The 20,685-nt window shown below is 38.6% G+C and overlaps 2 protein-coding genes across 9 annotated transcripts in view; one reads left to right on the top strand and one right to left on the bottom strand.

Annotated features, from left to right (window-relative positions):
• TBC1D30 (TBC1 domain family member 30) overlaps positions 1-20,685 on the bottom strand; it is a 249,775-nt gene that overhangs the window by 127,592 nt on the left and 101,498 nt on the right. For 3 of the 8 annotated variants that reach the window (XM_077111315.1, XM_077111317.1, XM_077111316.1), the window contains exons 10-12: positions 14,702-14,814; positions 12,850-12,989; positions 11,966-12,172 (exon numbers count right to left, since the gene is read on the bottom strand). In XM_077111315.1, coding sequence (XP_076967430.1) covers positions 11,966-12,172; positions 12,850-12,989; positions 14,702-14,814 — 460 coding nt within the window. Of the gene's footprint in view, positions 1-4,947; positions 8,786-11,722; positions 11,783-11,965; positions 12,173-12,849; positions 12,990-14,701; positions 14,815-20,685 lie in introns of those variants that run through there. The other 5 variants (XM_077111310.1, XM_077111312.1, XM_077111311.1 and 2 more) reach the window with 3 other exon arrangements.
• On the top strand, positions 582-1,655 carry LOC143690318 (uncharacterized). The gene is given in 4 exon segments (XM_077168165.1): positions 582-772; positions 1,154-1,271; positions 1,273-1,396; positions 1,429-1,655. Coding segments are annotated over 4 exon segments (645 nt in total). The 5' UTR covers positions 582-596.

Raw genomic sequence — 20,685 nt, 5'->3', positions numbered from 1 at the left:
ATGAGTATCACTGCTGAATGATTGTATTGGTATTTCTTTTTAGTCTCCAGTGTCTTAGAACAACTAGAAGGAAAAACCTGAAATTGTGGAACTGTAACCCATACCAAACTTTGAAATCTGTTCCATAACTACTGGTTAAAACATACTTTGAAATTCATTGCTTTTTTGTATATATGCTACATTTCATAATAAAAAATGTTTAAAAAAAAAAGTTTGGATGGGCATAACCCAGATATCCCTAAAGATTGGGAGAAGGATCAAAGGAGAAGGAGGAGTTACAACAGAGAAGTTAGGATTTAACAAATAAGTATGACTGCTGAATCATTATATTGATATTTTTTAGTCTCCAGAGTCTTGGCGCAGCTAGAAGGAAAAACCTGAAATTGTGGAACTGTAGCCCATACTAAATGATGAAATCTGTTCTATAACTACTTGTTAAAATGTATTTTGAAATTTATTGCTTTTTTGTATATATGTTATATTTCACAAAAAAAAATGTTTTTCAAAAAATGTCCCATTGAGTTGCTTTACAAGTGGTTGGGCAGAGACTACTTAAGGCTTTTTTGTGCTAAGATCTCCTTTAGAGAGCTGCAACTATGCCCAAAAGAAAGGCTGCAGGTCAAGGTGATATGAGGCAGGAGCCAAAGAGAAAATCAGAAACCAGACTATCTGCTATGCCTGTGCCCATTACACTGGATTTGAAGCCCAAAAAAATAGCAACTCCAAGGAAAATAAAAGCAATAAATGATACGATGATAAAACACAGAAACGTATCTGCAAAGCCCCCTTCGGGGAGTGATGAGAACGGGGAGAAATTCAACTTCCCCAAGTTGCATTCTTGATGTTCTCACAAGCAGTGTGGACAACCAAAGCTATAGGCTGAGCCCCCAGTCTTGGGGTTTGTTCATATGAAACTTAACCCCGCAAAGGATAGGTCAAGTCTACTTAAAATTTAGGCCTAAGAGTCACCCCCAAGAGAGCCTCTTTTATTGCTCAGTTGTGGCCTCTCTCCAACCAACACAACGAGCAGTCTCACCACCCTCCCCCTCTCTACGTGGGACAGGACTCCCAGGGGTGTGGACCTTCCTGGCAATGTGGGACAGAGATCTTGGAATGAGCAGAGACTCAGCATCAAGGGATTGAGATAAAACACAGAATCAAGTAACAAAACAATAGCTGAAACCAAGCAAGAAGAAGTTGTTAAAGAGGAATGCAACAATGAAAATGCAGAAAATGGAGAAGCCAAAATTATCAAGGCACCAGCTTCTGACAAAAGAAACTAAGGAAATAAAAGAGGAAAAAATAGAAGCTGTTGAAGAAGAGGAAGGAGAAGAGAAAGAAGTAGTGGAAGCAGAAGGAAAAGATCAGAAAGAAGACAAGGAAGGCCAAAAGAAAGGCAAAGACAAAAGAGAAAATGGAAAAGGAAAGGAGAAGATGCAAAAAAGGACAAAGAAGAAAAAGAGGAAGAAGACATAAAAGAGAAAGGAGATTGAAAAGAGGACAAAGACAGAAATGACAAAGAAAAGGATGAAGAAGAAATAAGACAGATGTTTAAGAACAAAGATAAAGATAAAAAAGAGAAAGGAGAAGATGGAACAGAGGACAAAGATGGAAAAGAGGAGGAAGATGGAAAAAAACATGAAATGGAGAGATGAAAGATGGAAGTGATGGGAAGGAAGATGAAGTTGGAAAAGAAGAAATCAAAAAAGAAAAGGTTGAGAAAGAATAAGGGAAAGAAGAGTCTATTGGTTAATTATGCCCTATATGGCTTCATAATTCGGTAATATGTATTTCAATGTTGTAATGTTAATAGAGATGAGTATTTTATCAAATATTTTATAAACACAGCTTTTCTTTAGCATCAATTTCATTTCAGAACATCTTCATACTGATTAATAGCCACAAGTTCCTAACCTGCAATTTTATTTATAAGTTTTGTGATTATAATAGTTGGATATAAAGAAAAAGTAGTCATAGCTTTCATCTTTGTTAGTGTGTAAGTTATTTGTTTAAAAAAGTTAATTTTAATTTTACACTTAGATATGTGATCATTTCAAAAACTGGAGAGACCCCAAAAGAAAAAATTTCATCCAAGATTCTCATAGTAATCTAGGTTGTTTTTATAAAGAAGGTGAACTATTTTCATGTAATGCTAAGAGTTAGAATAATTTTTCCTCAAATATAATTTTTGGAAAATATAAAATTATAATCCCATTTTTAAAAAGAAATGAAAATGTTTATTTCAGAAGGGCAATTTTGATTATATGTGTATCCACAAAATGTTACAGATTTATTTTAATTAAAAAGACTTCAAAAATGAAAAAAAAATATGTCCCATTATCCGACGGTAACCCCAGCTGTGTCCAGTTTCAATTAAAGGACAATTTACAGCAACCTCTCCCCTCCTGGTTACAAGACAGCTGCTAGCAGTAACTCCTGGGTTTTTTCCCTCCAGCTTCAAATCCAGTAGAAATGGGCTTATCTACTTCCCAGACAGTTCAAAATAAGAGCCCAGGAATTGAGTTGTTTTGCCCATGTGTTGGTCCATGAATCAGACACAGTGGCCAGGAGGAGAGAGAGTGCTGGGTAGCTTAGCTTGGCCCTGTGCTCTAGGGGCATCGACCTCACTGGGAGCACAGGATGGATGGTAGAGAAGGCTCAAACAAAATCAGGGCATTGTTGCCAAAGGATAGTCAATTCTAGACAGCAGGAATAGCATATGTCTACAACAAACCCTGAGAAATTCTTATTCTCATTGTACAGATATGTAAATGAAGATCAGGATTTTAATTGACTCATCCAAGGTCATACAACTAGAAAATGGCGCAGTTTAGATTTGACCCAATTATTAATGTGTGTGGCAACACTGAAAGAAGGGGTAGGCACTTCCCAGGCAGACTGGGGCAAGGAAGTGCTCTAAGCTGAGGTATACATATACACAGTGTTAAGAGGGTATAGGGGAGGCAGGGAGCCTGCAAGGAATTGTTAGATGCAAATTTGTAAGATAGTGAAGCAAAAGAAAGAGCACAGGCTCTGCGGTCAGATCACCACTTTGCTATTATGAGCTCTGTGACTGTGGTAAGGATGCTACCTTAGTTTCCTCATCTGTAATATAGGGATAATATGCTTTGCAGGATTCTTGGGAGGAATAAAAGAGATAACCAATACAAAGGAGCTAGTACAGCAACTAGCACATAGGCACTCAACAAATGGTTGGTGTTTTTTGCTGATGATGGTGGGTTGCAGAAGGTGATTCATGGGGAATAAAATAAGTTGGAAAATTAACATAGGCTAGACTCTAGCTTTCATCCTCCAGAAAATGGGAATGATGGATTCTGACCAGATAGAAGGCCTCATCAGTTTTTCATTTTGGAAGGATCACTAGCAGCAATGTGTAGCAAACAGCAGCAGAAAGAGGTGCAGGGGAGAGTGCAAGATGAGAGAGAGCATTAAAATAGCCATGTCCACCGGTGATTGTCAAACCTAGTTCAGCACAGAATTACTTGAGGAAGTGTTTTTGGTTTTGTTGTTGCATTGTTTTAACATTGATTCTTGGACTCTCCAGGGATGGGAGGCATAGGGTTGAAGTATCAGCTTGATCCTTCCCAGAAAGCTGCTCGGGCCTCATGGGAACTGACCCACCTCTTCCCAGTGATCAGCTTGCCCTAAAGAAGAACTAGAATTGTTAGAGCAGGAATACAAAGAAATGGTAGATGTTCTAGTTTTTCACTTAAAAAGAAAAAAAGACCCTCAAAGGCCCTGGGGTGCAGAGTGTAGTAGTTCAGTAAGGGCTGCCAGGGCTAGAAGGAATGAAGAGACAATGGGATGGAGCATGACTTTGAAGATCAGAGGGCCTGATCCTAGGGGACACAGGGAAGGAAGTAGACTCAGCATCAGAAGATGGCCACCAGGGAACCATGAGGAAACTTATCCAGTACCTACAGGTTACCTATCCCCATTCCAGCGAGCACAGTTCTGCCTTTAGCCATCATCCAATAAGGCTCTCCTATCAACAGCTGTGTCCACTTTGTCTCTAAGACTCTGGACTTCGCTGATATTAATCTGAACTGCTTCATGTAGATAACAACTCTCATTTTAATGGTCCAAGTATTCATGGGTCATTGCATTTCCATCCTGTAATGAACCATAATTCACCTAACACTCCCCCTATTCTCAGATATTTCAGTTGTTTCCAGATTTTCACTTAAATTTAATAAACAATGAACATTTTTATACGTGAAACTTACACTGCTATCACTTTCAACTCTAAAATATCTAACAGTCTTTGATAAAACCTGAAAATGGCTACTTTTCTGAGTTCAAGACACCAATTCTCAGGTTTATTTCCTTCCGAAAGGATGCAATTAGAGATCATTTGATAACATTCAATATCCATTATAATTTAATTTTTAAAAAGCCTTTAATAAGCAAAGAATAAAAGGTAATTTCCTTGACCTTCTAAAAAGGTACCTATGAGAAACCTCAGCAAACATCTTACTTAATGGTTCCCTTAAAAGTCAGGAATAAGATATGAATGCCCTTTATCATTGCTTCCATCAAAACTGTACTGAAGGTCCCAGAGAAGGAAGGAAAGAAAAAAAAAAAAAGGAAAGAAACTGCTCTCTCTTCCAAGGGTGTAGAGAAACAGGCATTCTCATGTACTGCTTATAGAGTAAGTTCAAACTTTACCGCTAGGAATTAAGCACTATGAATAAAGGCTTTAAAAATGTACAAGAAAATACTGGAAAGACCTACACCAGAATACTGATGGCTTCTTTGTGCTCTATTGTGTTTTCCAAATTTTCTTAATTTTGTTACTCTTCTAATTAAGAAAAATAATTTATTTTAAATACTGCCTCAAAATTGGCTGCAGGCAGGAAAAAAACGTGATTCAGAAACAAATTAAGGAGGGAATTCATCTAGAAACCATAAGACCAGAAAGATAAATGACTTTTTAATTTTATTAACACAAAAGAAAATGAAAGACCTGAAGTTTAATTTGATATACACACTCTCTTAAAGTAAACTCTGCTCTGCTCACCCGTACAGAAACATACTATTCTACTGAGTTTTGGGCAGGTCACAGGCCATCCTGCACCCCAGAGATCAGACTGGGGAAGATGGGGTTTGTTGAGCTGCTTCCTTGTTCACGTTACCATGAGGGGGCACTGAAGAAAGATAGAAGGAAGCGGGAAATACAGTAACAGTTCCATGCTTGCACTCAGATAAAAAATGGCACCCAGATATAACAATGAGAAACTTTATGCATATACCTCTGTAATCAATACAACTCTTTATAACAAGAAGAAACAAAAAAAGAATACAATATTCCAAACAATTACAGCCCATAAGTTAAGATCATTTGCAGACTTGTTAAAAAGGACTTAGGTGAGGAGGCAATAGAATTGGTCAACTCTGGCAATAAAGTGCTAAGAGAGTACAAACATACCTAAAAATAAAGAAACTGCTACTTGTTAAGTACTTCTGGTGCTTGCATACAGTGTCCAGTACATAGGGAAGATTTGGCAAGTCCATACTGGTCTTTGTACATGCTGTGTGGTGGCAGCTACTGCAGATTTATTTTCTAAAGTAGGCAAGGCTCATAAATTATCCAATTCACATTGTGATTACTTGGCATAATGCATGCATATTATTGGTACAGAGGAATATTTTAACAAGAATCCGTCAGTTTTTAAAATCGTAACAAGGTTATTTTTACCTCAAAGGATTATTACTCTTTCAGTTATTCATTCATTCAACAAATACTTAACCCAAAGCTTTATCCCATCTTATCCATCCCCGTCCTAGGAAGGCAAAGACACCAGTTAGTGGGTGAGAGGAGACTTCACAGGGCACAGCATGTGCAGCTAATGCTAAGACAGGTGGTAGACAGCAATGGCACAATCCTAAGCTGCCGCCACCCTTTCTTCCACCTCCTTGAACCCTGACATCAAGGAGCTAGTGAGCTGACTCAAGAGAGGAAAGAGTGAACATGACTATTCTGACTCATTTGGGTCAGGAGAGGAGAAAAGAATATGAAGTAGAATTATTCTTATCTGTAAAATTCAGCAGATGGAAGAAAAACATGTCACTTTTTCATTTTGGAAAATGTGGTCAGTTTCTTCCCCCGGGGCTGTTGTGCAAAGTAAGCCCACCTACACCCTTTCCAAGACATAGGCTGTGGGCATGGCTGTTTTTTTTTAAGAAGCTGCATGCTAACTTCAAATGTCACAGAAAACAAGACCAAAAGTGCAGTAACTCATCAGTCATATTTTCCATCTTCAATCCATTTGGGGGTAAAAACACCTGAAGGGGACAAAATTGCTTTTCTCACTGTGTATGTCATTTTTATGTTTTCTGTGCCAAAAGCCCACACAATCGCATTCTCTATTTTATAAAAAATAAATAAAAATTAGTACCTCTCGTAATAAAAGCCCCCTCCAAAAATATCACTTTGGTTTCAGAATTACCAATCAAATTAGATCAAATGAATTTTGACTCTATCAGTAATATTTTTGAAAGCATCTCTAAAGTTTTCCAAAGACAAGGATAAAGATGCTGAGTCTCTGCTTCTAACGACGGAGAAGGAGCCTTACGTTCCATCAAATGATATCTACATGAAGCATTAAAAAAAAAAAGAACTACCTTTTCAGAAGAGGGTCAGAGTTGATTTTGTGAAGTGCCATCATGGGACTCTGTACCATTAGAAGAAAGTTTCTTTGAATCAGGAAGGAGTGTGGGAATGGCTTCCAAGGCTTAGTTGTAACAACCGAGTAGCCGATGCATCTGAGTACAAAGAATATTAAACCTGCCTACTGCACTGGAAGAGATGTGGCTAAGTCCTGCGGAATATAGGAGTATTTGCCTTGACTAACTGAAGTGTTAACTTCACCTCTGTGTGGCTCAGAGTTCCCATCTGCATAGTGGAGATATAGGGTGCTGGGATCAGAAGACAAGTGGGTAAGAGAGAGATCTAGAAAGCACAGGGCCTTTTCTAGAGAAAAGCAGAGTTCAAGTAATAAAGGATTCCAATCAAAAAAAGCACAAAATTCAAGTAACAGAGTCACAGGTGCTTATATTCTGGCTTTTGAGGCTGGAGGCTCTTTGAGAGTGAAGGCTCTGCCCATCTGCCATGGAGAACAGGTAGGTTAATGTGCTGCAAGGTGAAGGACGTACGATGAGCCCCAGTAGAGCCCACTACGTCATCCATACCACTGAAGACCAAAGCTGCCTGGAGAGGAGGAGATGAATCTTGTGAAAAGCTTAGTGGAATCGGCAATTACTTAATTGCTTAATGCATAACCCATTTGTGTTCTCTGTGTAAGATCTTCACATTGGTCAACCTAAATTTCAAACAGATTACAGCTTTTCTTCATTTTGCAGGTAGAAATAGAAAGTTAAAGAAAAGCTACCTAGGTATTTTTCCTCTGTGCTTCAGCATCTCAGCTGAAAGAAATTTCGGAGGGAAAACTCAAATACCCAAACATCCCCCTACTGGGCATGAAAAGGAAAATGGGGAAGTTTTTGCAACAAAGAAACTGTCTTTGGACAGTTTTTGTTCTTGCAAGCTAGTGTATGCATGCTTGAGTATTAAAAACACTAGAGAATTGGAAAGTTTGGGAACTGTTGTCATGAATACCCTGAAGGCCCTCAGAGCAGGAGGAAAGAAGAGGGGTTAACAGTCTAGATATACAGTCTTTTCTAAACAGGTCACAACAAAAAATTGGAAAACCTTCACACTTTAAAACCACAATATTTATTTTGCCATTAGAATCCACTTCTTCAATTAAGTGGATGTCACCATGAGGACACATCCCTATTTTAGTTCTCATTATAACACTTTCAATTCTCTTTTTATGGACTGTTGGTCATCTCTGAACCTGTTTGTTTTCACTGGACAACTAAAATTATTTTGGAGCCATTCAGCTGGAACAACTGTACTGCCATGTACATCCAGAGACAAAGTTCTTGGGATATATCATCGTTTCCTAGTGCCACTGTTTCCACCTCCAGATTTGCTGACGCTCCTGCTTATCTGAGGGAAGTGCACAGTCGGGGTTCTTTCCGTAGGACCATACAATCCCAAATTCCTGGCAGTGGCTGACTTCCGGAGTGGCTTGACACTGGGAAAGGGGCTAAAGATGGGAGTTTTAGGGTTGCTGTTTTGGAGAGGTTTGCTGGTGGCTTTGTTTTCTCCAGATGCATTAGACAGCTCTGATGAGTGCTGCTGACAGGGCAGGGCTATCTTGGGCTCAGTTTCAGCAACAGGATCCCTATGGTTCAGTTCCAAGACTTCTAACTTCACCTGAACTGCAGATATACTGGCTTCGGCATCCCCAAACAAAGGCTCTGGAGACTGTCCTTCAATTCTTCTCCCGCTGCTGCCTTCAGAGCTGCTGCCTTCTTGCCGAGCTGTTGCTGAACCACTGGAGGAAAACTCCTCTGCCACCCCTGAGTTGTTAGTTGTGCAGCCCTCGTTCTGCTCTTCTATCAGCCCTATGGTATCCCCACAGCCCAGCTGACTCTTGGTCCTCGTCATGGTCTTTTTATGGACTCGGATGTGAGTTCGCCAAGGAGAGTTGAGCTTTGTCTTAAGATCTTCATGGGGGACAGGAGACAGTTTGCCTCCTGTGTGACCAGGAATGTGGATGACAGCATTCTTGGCAACTCTATTACTCATTTTCATCTTCTTTCCTAAAAGAAGGTGGTTTATAACTGGAGAATTGTTTACCTGGGACGGGAGAAGACTGGTCACTGGCCCTTTGTCTGAAAGAAATGTTGAAAGCTTGCATGAAACATAAACACATCCATCACAGTAGAAAAACCACACGGATGTTCTCCCTGTATCTCTTCCCATGTATTTCCCAGGTGGTGGCAGAGTCGTGTGACTGAAAGCAGCAGAAACTGAATTCTACCATGGAGTTTTCTCTTCAAAAAGGAGGAGACTATAGGCTGACGATATAAAAAGGGGTGGGAACTCTGTCCACTCATTACTAATTAGGGTTCAGACACTCTTATTTTTTTACAGAGATTTTTTTTGTCTCTGAGCAGCAAACTTCAAAGTCTTTTATCTAGAAAATCCTTAAAGGTTTTCTAAAATAAGACAAACACGATGAACATATGGATTATCAGCTGTGAGCTTCTGAGAGGTACAAAAATATTGCACATTACGAGGTGAGAGACAGCAGAGTGTGAGAGGTGATAAGAAAGTAGTAAAAACGCAGTGTAATCACAGCTGTCCAATGCTTGGTCCTAGGTACAAAAAAAAACCTCCACATTTCTACGTCCTTGCAGGACTTTGAAAGTAAACTGAAAACTGGGAAGCAACAAAAGCATTGTCTTTCTGGAGGGCACTGTTGGTAGTACTACTGTCCTCCCTAGGTAGCTATAAAGGGGTCTTGATTTCTGATACAGCACGAAATATACATGGCCCCAGGGATGACAGCAGCAGGGAGAAAAAGGGAGAAGGCCTCTTCATCCTTGCATAGAAACCTTTTCTCCTTGATATCCACGTCATTTGGCTGAATGTCTTCCACCCTTCTCTACAGTTGTCATCTACCCCTAGTCACATCACAGTCTTCATGGGAGACTCTGACAATTGTCTCCTCTTCATACTCTGTCCTACCACCTTCCTTGATGACTTTATTCTCCGTGACTAGTCCATCCATTACCTATCTTCATAGTTCCTAAATCTCCCCAGTTCCATGGCCTTCACCTCCATTCCATACCTATTTACATACTCAACCTTATCAGACAGATCTATAGTATCTGTTCTCAATCTCACTATACTTGGTACTGAATTAGAGAGACTTCCATTTTTTGATCCCTCCTTCTTATCCATCTCTGGTTCATGCACACACCTACCCTGCCCAGATGCACAGCTGATCACCTAGACCACTGCCTTGCCAATAACTACACATTCCAGGCACCCTATCTCCTTTTCATACATTCCTGGCAAAACTCCAACCCTGGATCTATTATCTACATTTTCTTTTCTGAAACCTGACCTGCTCATAGCTGCTAGAGATAAAAATCACAGCCATGTGGACTAATAGCCCTTCAGATTCATGTTTCCCTATTTTGCTGGATCCTCAATGTCACTGAACAATCTTTTTTTCCCTCTCCCATTTCTCTCATAAGCTTCCACCCAATCCCTAACTTTCTCACTCCCAGCAGATGACCTTTTCCTCAAATTCTCCATGAACACAGAAGCTATCTGGTCTGAAAGGTCACAGCTTCCTGTTCTCCCTAATCTAGGAAGCTGGTACCTCTACCAATATCCTTACTATCTTCATTTAAGTCTCGGAAACTGAGATCCTTTGCCTCTTGGCTCAAGGCCAATCTCCCCACCTACCCTATTTCTTTCAATACTCTTCCATTCAAAGTGTCTCCACCCAAAAGCAGGAGTACCACCTACAAGGTTGTTAGAAATACAGTATCTTGCCCCAACCTAAACCCATTGAAACAGATTCTACATTTTAGCAGCCCCCTCCACCCCCAAGCAATTCACATGCACACTAAAATTTGAGAATCAATGTTCTAGAACTTGACCTTTGAGCAACAATTTCTCCCTTAAAACACAGAAACACATAGACCATGATTTAGAGGAAGAGTTGGCTAACTTTTCTTGTAAAGGACCAGATTGTAAGGATTTTATCCATTCTGCTGTGAAAACAGCCATAAACAATATGTAAGCAAATGGGTGAGGCTGCACGCCAATAAAACTTTATGTACAAAAAGAGTCAGTGGGCAGTATTTGGCCTGTGAGCCATAGTTTGCTGACCCCTGACTAGAGTACATGCCACTGGCCTGATTTAGAACCTAACAGCAATGTTCACCATCCCATTTCAGCATTGTGTGGCTGAAAAAGAATTATACAAAGAATTTAAACACCTGGGTTCTAGCCCTAGCCTAGCCTGGCCTGGCCACTCACTGTGGACACATGACCCTGGACAATCACCAAATATCCTAGACCAACACTTCCTCATCTTTAAAAAGGAGAGAATATCTGTCCTTGCCCTTCTCAGAAATTTGTTTTAAGGACAAAATGAGGAAATATATGTGCAAATGTTTTAAAAATGAAAGGGCTGTAATTGTCAGTTATTCTTATGACTACTTTCTTGATGATTCAGGATAAAGTAAAGATCTTCAAGAAGTTGCCTATTCCTCCCTTATAAGTAGAAGATAAATTCAGTTTTTGTGAAAGTCAGTCACATGCTCACCCAGCCTCTTAAAAATATGCCAAATTTATATCTTGGTTAATTCTGACAGGCATCATTCTCATTGGGATATTCACTTAGAATAAGACAAACCAACTCCCAAAGCAGCACATATTAAACAACAGAATAGATTGTTTACTGGGATTTTTGGAATTAAAAAATAAAAGCCTGGCAATCCTTGGAAAAGAGCATTTCCAACTGCACAACTGTGCTCTTTTCTGTACACTCTTAGGACACTGCTAACCCATCAGGGGAGCACAGACTCCTCAACGTTCTTTTCCTTTCCTTTTGATCACTAGCATCTGTTACATTATGGTCTAAATGACTAGTGTGTAGCTTAATTTACTACTGCATAGTTGACTAAATCCTATTTTCAGAAGGATCAAATTTATGAGACAAGAGCTCCACAATTTCTCAAGTCCAAGGATTGCATGGCTTCACAACATTCTAGTCACTTGCAAACCCCTCTCCACAAGCGCACATAGTAAAGATGTGTTTAATACCATCAACCGGCTGGTCCTTGGGACCTAAAAAGAACTCATGGTCTTTTTCTTCTGTAGAGCCTGATAAAATAAAATTAAAAGTGAGATGCCAAATAAGCTATTATCTCATGCCAGCTGTGTTTATGTGCTATGCTAGAGTTAGTAATTCCAAGGCCATTCTAGGAACTATTTGTTCTTCCTTTCACAAACTGAGATTGTGAGATTGATAGACTTGAAATTGATTCAAACAAAGAATCACATTACCTGCCCTGATATACACCTGATGAGCCTGCTGTTGTTGCTTCTTTTTAATTCGAGAGTATTGACGTTTTAGAGCGTTGATGTCTGTGGTCATGCGCTCCATCATCATACTGTTAAAAGCTGCATGGTATTCACTTCGGCAAGAATTGATTGCTCCTGGACTCAGTTCTGCAATGTTATTAGATCTCAGACTCTGCTCCTCATTTGGTTCTGTACTCAAAGGAAGAGAGACAAGGAGATGGTCAATGGAAGAGTTAAGTGTTCAATGGGAATTGACTGATTACACTATAACCCTGTATGGTATCTAAACTTCATAGCTAGACTCAAAGAGCTAAAGGGACATCAGGCAGAAGAGGGAGTAGACTTGATTTATGTAGTTCCAAAGGGAAAGACTATTCACAAAACCAAGAGGTAGAAGTAATCTCATCGCAACTACAAACCATCAACTAAACAGAGGAATCTAACAGAATGAAATTCTTGAGTTTCATGTCACTCAAGAAATTCACACAGAGGTTGGATAACAACCCATCATATGTTTTAGATTTAGAGAATATTCCCATGGTGGAAGAAAGCCTGTCAAAGATGAATTCAATTAAATTCAAACAGAATTTATTATTTATTTATGCACTTGGCTCTGTACTAAGGAATGAAGATAAATGTTGACTCAGATAAAGGGGGCAGAGGGTAGGGAACAAAATGAAAAAGAAATATGCATTATGTATATAACATACAATCCAAAGATATCTTACTGAAGTAACAGAAGATACTTTAGTAAAGACCTTTAAGTAACCATGATTACCATGCAGTGATAACCACACAGGATATGATACTCTGGTTAAAGTGAACCAACATATTACATAATTTAAGGGACTGCTACCTCTATTTACCTTTAAATTGCTTTTGGTACTTCTGTAGTTCAGGTGCCAGGAGTCCACTAAAAGGCCCAAGGCATCCCACTGCATTAACAATAGCATCTTCCTCGTCCAGGTCATTCTCTTCATCGCTGTCTCTGACCTTAGAATGTTGTCTTGAAAACATAAAAGATGAAGAGGAAAAAGAAATATTCAAAGAAAACAGAGGAATTTCTTAATAAGTTAGTGTAGTCACATAGTTTAAACGACATAAGGGTGCGTGTGTGTGCATATAATGTACATGGTCTCTCTCCCGTCCCTGTTCAACTTCTATGAGTTCTCACCCTACCTAATCCGTACAGGTGACCACTTTTACTAATTTTATAGGTATTCTTCCATTTCTTTATGCATATATAAGCAAGTAAGACTACCCAGTCGTATTTTTCTCTTTTTTGCATAAATATTAGCATACTATACACACTCTTCCACACCTTGCTTTACTCATCCAAGAAACCCTGTACTGTTACGTGTGCTGCTCCTGGGACAGGACCAGGTCTCTAATGGTGCACACTTGTATTATTTCCAATCTTATGCTATTGAAGACAATGCTGCAGTAAATAACCTTATACATACTGTGTTTTACATATATACAAATACATCTGTGGGATGATTCACAAAAGTAGAATTGCTGAGTCAAATGATATGCATTGGCAATTTTGGCAAATACTGCCAAATTGCTCACCACAATTCCTAAAGTAAACTCTCACCAGCAATATATAACAGTGTCTGTTTTCCTATGGCTTTATCACTAAAATGTATCAATCTTTTGAATTTTTGCCAATCAACTGATAAGTAAAAAACATGATCTTAATATAGTTTTAAACTTCATTTCTCTTTTTAAGACTGATGCTGCTTTTTACATTACCTACCTATTCCCATTCTTTGATTATTTTTCAACTGGCTGGTCATTTTTTTTAATCAATTTCTAGGAACTTCATATATTAGAGATAATAATCCTTATTTTTTGTTTGCTTATGGAGTTTTTGTTTTATTCAATTTTGTTTGGATCATGCAGAAAAAAACCAAATGTACTTAAATTAAATATTTCTGCTTATTGTTTTTTTTTCATCTTGACTCAGTTGCTAAGGCCTTCCCCATTCCAAAGAACTAAAGGAATTCTTCCATGTCATCTTCTAACTCTATTTTTCATTTTTCCATCCCTGTGGAATTCATCCTATTGTATGGTGTGAGGTAAGACTTTAATTCTGTTCAGATTAGGTCTCGATAACCCAGCACAATTTACTGTACAGTGCATCTTTGCCCTATTGATTTGATGTACCAATTTTTCATATACTAAATTCCTATATATTTTTTTGTCAATTCTAGTCCTAATATTATTGTTACTATTAATTTTTTTTTTTTTTTTTTTTTTTTTGCATAGGCAGGCACCGGGAATTGAACCCAGGTTTCTGGCCTGGCAGGTGAGAATTCTGCCTGCTGAGCCACAATCACACCACCCAATATTATTTTAAATTAACTCATCTATATTTATTCATGCATAAGTTCCACACTATTTTTTTCACACTATTTTAATTACTGAAATTTTTAATATTTTATGTTTAAAATAAGTTGTGAGGTTGCTAAATATCTTTGAGTTTATATTCATAAATGTGTTCAACTTCTTTGGGAGGTACACTTCAAAAAGTTGCAATGGCATCGATACCCTCTCCTGAAATCAAATCAAATCCTTTGAAAAGACATTCAGATTTAAGAACTAAATTACTTAAAACATATTTCTACGGTTTAACAAATACTCATTTATGAAAACAAATTAGGGTATTAAGTCTTCTACCACAAAAACAAGGAAAAAAAAAAAAAACCACCTTACCCAGAAACTGAGGTGGCTTTAACTGTGGCTGGGAATGGTGTAATGTTGTAGGTGTACTTTTCCCTCAACTCTGCCAACTGTGGGAAAGGGAATGGAGCCATAGAATAAACAGTCTGGAAAACAAAAGCAAAAATGCTAAGTCTGAAACGGTGACCAGAAACAACTTTTCTCCATCCTGGAAAGATATTAAAGTTATGAGTTTGAAGGTAAAGAGGCAGATACTGCTCTTTACACAATGGAAGGAGAGATTCTATTTCTATATCTGTTTCCGAGAAAGACAAAGACCACTAATAAACAACAGTGAAACTTCTACCAACCTAGCTGTGACTGGGTATTCCAAATGGCGAACATGGGTGTGCAAAAGGGACAGTCTGACCTCCTCTTGCCCATTTGATAGATTGGTGAATTCAGAAATCCACAGCTCCATATCACTTCTATAACAAACAGACCACCAATGTTCTTTGTGTGTTGTGTTTGCTTTTCATAGCTTCAAAAGTCTAATGGATGACCCTTGTGATCAACTATGAGCTTTCTCCAAAGATACCACCATTTCAAATGTCTATGAATGTGTTCTAGATGAAAATTGTTAGTAGTCTTTTTTTTCTTTTTTTTTTTTTTTTTACATGGGCAGGCACCAGGAATCGAACCTGGGTCCTGTGGCATGGCAGGCAAGCATTCTTGCCTTCTGAGCCACCATGGCCCGCCCTATTAGCAGTTATTTTTAAGGAAAAAAGGGGAAGAGTGTAAAGCATAGGCTATTAACAAATCTACAAATAAAAATGGGAAAAAGTACCTGTGATTCTACCAGAATGATAAAATTATACATCATTCTATCAGCAGGAAGTAAGTAATCTTGTTTGCTTTTTATTTTTAATAAAATTTAACTGCTCCAAAAATTTTTCTTTAATCCTTTGGGTTCTTATTCACCAGAAAAAATATATATATCACACTAATTTTCCTAGGAAGTCATTCACAATAGGTTGATGGAACTTTTTAGAAAAATACTTAAAAATGGTATTTTTCATATCAAACAGGATTATTCTTCTGAAGGCTAAGGAGATGTCAAGCGTTTGCCTGCATAAGAAAGGAAAGAAGAGCTCTGAAAGGGGTTTACTTTTGCTGCTGTTTCACTTTATAGCTAGCTCAGAGCCACAACTGTGACAGGACAAGTCCACTTCAATCTTGATTCTAAACATCCTGCATATATGACTGTCCCCAAACTTCACAGCATCAACTTAAACTTTACGATATCTACCCAAGATTCCAAACAAATGTTGGCTAAAATTCCTCCCCTTCAATTCTCCATCACTTATCATTCAAAGTTATCCAGCCGCTTACAGTGACTATAAAAGTATTCTCTAAGCTGTCTTATCACACACTTATATTCTTGATTCTAAAAGGCTAGAAACAGTACAAATTTAGTAAAAGTGAACTGTCCTCCTGGAAAGAAGCAGAAGGCATCTTGTGGCTTCCACTAGCCTGGCATGTAAGAGCCTCCTTTCCTCATCTTAAAAATTGTAAGTGTGAAACAGATCGTGTTTACCTCTGAGAGGAGGGATGAAATGAGATCAGGGAGAGGTACGGGAGGGTGTTCAACTGCTGTTAAAGTCTTATTTCTTAAGCTGGGTGGTGAGTATATAGGTTTTATTATATTCTTCTTAATGCATTATATATGCCCGAAATACTTCATAACATTTTATTAATAATGTTGTGAGACTGAACACTCATGTTCTTAGATCCCACAAAGGTATTAGCTACTGGCTCATCACCCACCAAGCTGCCTCACTGCCAATACAGAGTTCGTTCCTCCTTCTCTTATGATCATGCCTCAATCCCATATAGCCTTTTGAAGAAAATAGGGAGCTGTGAAATTTTCTCCCAAGGACCCCAAATTTAGATCCAGAACATGTTGCCTCCACTCAGGCCTCAGTGAGGACAGCATCAGCCTAACTATATCTGTTCGTCACACACGAAATGTGATTCCACAGTTGCGCCAAAAATCAGCCTGCCCTAACTCAAATGATTTTTTTCCGTAACATGTTAGAAACTTGGTACAGACTTTTAAGAAGCCTGTACCATTTGGATTTAACTTTAAAAGACAAAATCATTGATGCTGGGAACCTCAAAATTCCTACAAGTGAAGTAAGAGGTCTCTTTGAAGACAATTAGTGGCTTGACTAGCTGAAGATTCACCTGTGGTTTTTTTTTTTCTTTCTGGTTTTGTAGAATATGTCAGAAAATTCCCCTGTCTGGTCTTGGGATGGAAATTTTTCTGGGAGGAATGGGAAATGCATCCTGCACTTCTCCTTATCCTCCCTCAGGACAGATGGTCTGGGCTCTTCCTGGCAGGTAGGAGACACTTCGCTAAAAACACTTGACCAACGAAGAAAACTGGCTCCACTGAGCTTTTGTTTTCTATTTCAGATCGTCTTTTCTCTATGATGTACTTTTGATTAGTCCTCGAAAAAGATATCAAGGTATTCCTGAAACAAACTTGTTTACAGTACTTCTTCATGTATTTAAGGTCTCATAAGTCTCAAGGCGAGGCATGTTTATCCTGTGAATGTGAGTATCCCTGGCACATCACAGGATCCTCAAGAGTGCTTGATTAACTCAGGATGAGACAAGCTCTAGCCTTCTAACTTTGTAAATTGGTGATACACAATGGATTCTGAGAAAGAAATTTTAGTAATCATCTTAGAGCCAAAATGTGGTAGAGTACTGGCATTTTAGGGTTAGAATGAAATTTAAACATAATTTAGTTCAACCTCCCTCCCACACAGGAGTCCCTTCTAGAGCATCTCTAACAGATGGTCATAAAGGCGCTGCCTAAACACTTCGTTATGAGTATGCAATATTTTGCATGGCAAGACGGTTTCAATTTTTTACAGCACTAATTAATAAAACATCATTCTTCTACTGACTAAGGATCTACTTCCTTGGAATTTCTACCTCATTACTAATGGGAAAAAGCAACAATTGTGGGTCCAAGTGCAAATCTTGCCTCATAACACCTAAGCACTCCCTGCAGATAACAGTAAATCATCAACAAATACCTTGAGCTAGGTTTTTCAAGCACCTGCAAAAGCCTCTAATAATAGCATCTAACTGACTTTTCTCCACGTGATGCTAAAAGAATTCGGGAAAGACTGTCAAAAGCCTTCGGAAACCTTGATGCACTATTTACTCAGCAATCGCCTCTTTTTTTCTAACACTATCAATAAAAATATACCATTGCTGATAAGAAAAGAATGATGTGATTTACAGAAAACAAAACAAGAGTAACAGTAGATTATTTTGCATGTAACACTTAGAAATTGAAAGAAATAGGGAAGACTCAAGGGAAGGAATCCTTTCATCTCTCTGGCTCAAAATTTAAAAACCAGCACAGTTTTTCATCTGCAGCCATTTATGGTCTACTGACAGATTTATGGCCCACCATGGTGGGATCAGAGACACCGCGTTAACTTTTTCAGAAACAGTGAATACAGAAAAGAAAGTGACTTGAAATGACACTCAGCATTTCTCTTTTTAATACACTATGCCAAGAAAAACCAACAAGTCCAATTTACTATCTGAACTACCAACACACATTTAAGTAGACATTTATATTCAGACACGGCTGAAGGGAAATTAGACTCCTTTTTTCATTCTTGACATGCTTTAAAGAAAACAGAAAAAGGTTAAATTGTATAAAATCAGATCAATTCATCTTCACACCGATGTTTTCCTCAATGGAAGAAATGCAACTAAAATGGAAATCTAACCAATCAACCCCCCAGTTTCTTCCTCTAGGATTCTCTCAAGGCAGGCTAAGGAGAACAACCTCTTTTCTCCTAATACCGAAGAGTGGAAGGAGACTCCTGAAGAACAAAGATGGCACCCAATAAAATTGAGTCATCTGATAGCTCTCATTCCTTCTGGCAATTTTTAAGCATTAAATGAAATAAAATGTTGCCATATTCTTCTAATGAAAATTTTAGTTTTTAAAAAGGGCATTTTGAACTAGTGGAAGTAGTGTGTTGGGTAATAGGAAAAAGCACTAGGCCAGTTGTTGGAGATTTGAGCCCAGGCCTAGGTCTACCACTAGACACCTAAGAAATGGCAATTTGCTCATACTCTCCAAAGTCTTAGTTTCTTCTCTGTAAAGTGACAGAATTAGGTGAATTGACCTTTAAGCTTCTTTTAAGTCAGTGCTTCTCTAAATGTTATCTAAAAGCCATCTGTATCAGATCACACTGTGGGTCAGATATCTGCTTTTAATCAGCATTTTAATATACTCCTGAGAAGTTTCTCATACAAGTCAAGTCTACAAATCATTGCCTCAAGTTCTAATGTTCTATGCATCTGTGTATTCATTGAGATTCCAGAGGTTTTCTTAGCACTGTGCTCGGTATTTCAGGGAAGCAGAGTGGTATGTGGCCCCTATCAGTAAGGAACTTGCTATTTCATTAAAGAGGTAAGAGTAACATGCTTGGGAAACAACCAAACAATATAAGATATTCTATAATTTATCTAATTAGCATTAAATCAATTGCTGAAAATCTTAAGTACTGAAGGAGTATAGAGGAGATGTGATCATTGAGGGCTGAGATAATAGAGGTAGCTTAAGGGTGGAGGGGAGAAGAGATTGAGGAGGGTCCAGGCAGGCAGATAGGATTTTTCAAAGATGGAGCCTCAGAGAGAACCACAAACGTTGTCACAGGCATGAGCGCAGCCTCTAGAGGGACAGGTAAAAACAGAGTTATGACCACTGTACTAGGTTCATGTTAAAAAGCAGTGGGAAATACCTCTGGGTAGGTAAGGAATGGGGTTGCCAAAGTGTACCTTCAGTGTAGCCTGTCTGAAAATGGACTTATCATCCTTCTCCCATAAACTTGGCATTTTTGGGAGCATGGGAAGACAATTCGGCTTAACTGAAACAGTACACAATGGGAGTAACAGTAACTATAGTTGAAAAGATGGGTTAAAGTCAAAGAATCCAGAGCACTGGACAATAAGCTGAGAAAACTATGCTGTTTCACAGGCAATAAGTAGCCATTGAAGTTTCACAGCTAGGGAGGAGGGATGGTATCTCACAGTCCTACTTTATAATATGAATCAGTCAGTTCTTTAGGATGTAAAGGATCCTGTACATGGAGAATGCCAACTATGCAGCTGGACCATAGAATGATGCTGGACCACAGAATAAAGGCACATCCATCCAAGAGAATGAGCAATGAGGCAATGGCCCAGGGTATGTAAGAAGGTTTGAAATCAGAACACAGATGTCAAGATCAGATAGAATAATTCCTCCTCTGAGATAGAAAGGAAGGAAGAAAGAAGAGATGAAAATGCAAAGAAATGTTGAGATAAACATATGAATATTCAGGGACGTTATATAAGGTGGGCAGTATTCTCAAATAAATTGGACAGCCAACTGCTCAGAGTGGGGTATTCTGGGAAGGAGATGGGAGTACCAGCAAATGTAAAAAAAAATGAAAGGTCTTAACTTTTCAAGTCCTAAATCAGGGTGTGAGTATTATTAGTTGTCTACTTTACTGACAGGGCTCTAGCACCCAAAATAACCTCAGGCATGAAACACAATATAAAGATGAAGGTTGAAAAGCAAAAGGAGAGAGAAATCACTGAGAAAGAAGGAACTAAGGCCCAAATACAAAACCTGGGAAGCTGACCAGTGGGCAAGAGGAAGAACAAAGATAAGCAGTCAAAGGCATAAGAGGAGAACGAGGGTAGAAGTATGTTATAGAACTTTCCTACATTCACTGTCAGTTTAAATGATGTGGTGAATAGGCTATTGAGATATGGTAACATCTCAGAAAACAACCAAATCCTTCTATGTCTTTCATATCGAAATTTATGAGTAACGTAAAATAACCTGAATTGAAAATGTGAGCAAAAGAAAGTCAAACATAGCAAAATGCTGAATTTCCTTTTTATCCTTCCCCCAAATAATTATTCCACCCCACAAGTCCCCTGTGATA

This window comes from Tamandua tetradactyla, chromosome 7 (assembly GCF_023851605.1).
Source record: "Tamandua tetradactyla isolate mTamTet1 chromosome 7, mTamTet1.pri, whole genome shotgun sequence".
NCBI lineage: Eukaryota > Metazoa > Chordata > Mammalia > Pilosa > Myrmecophagidae > Tamandua > Tamandua tetradactyla.
The sequence above is the reverse complement of the archived record's forward strand: the minus strand, read 5'-3'. Positions and strand labels throughout refer to the sequence as shown.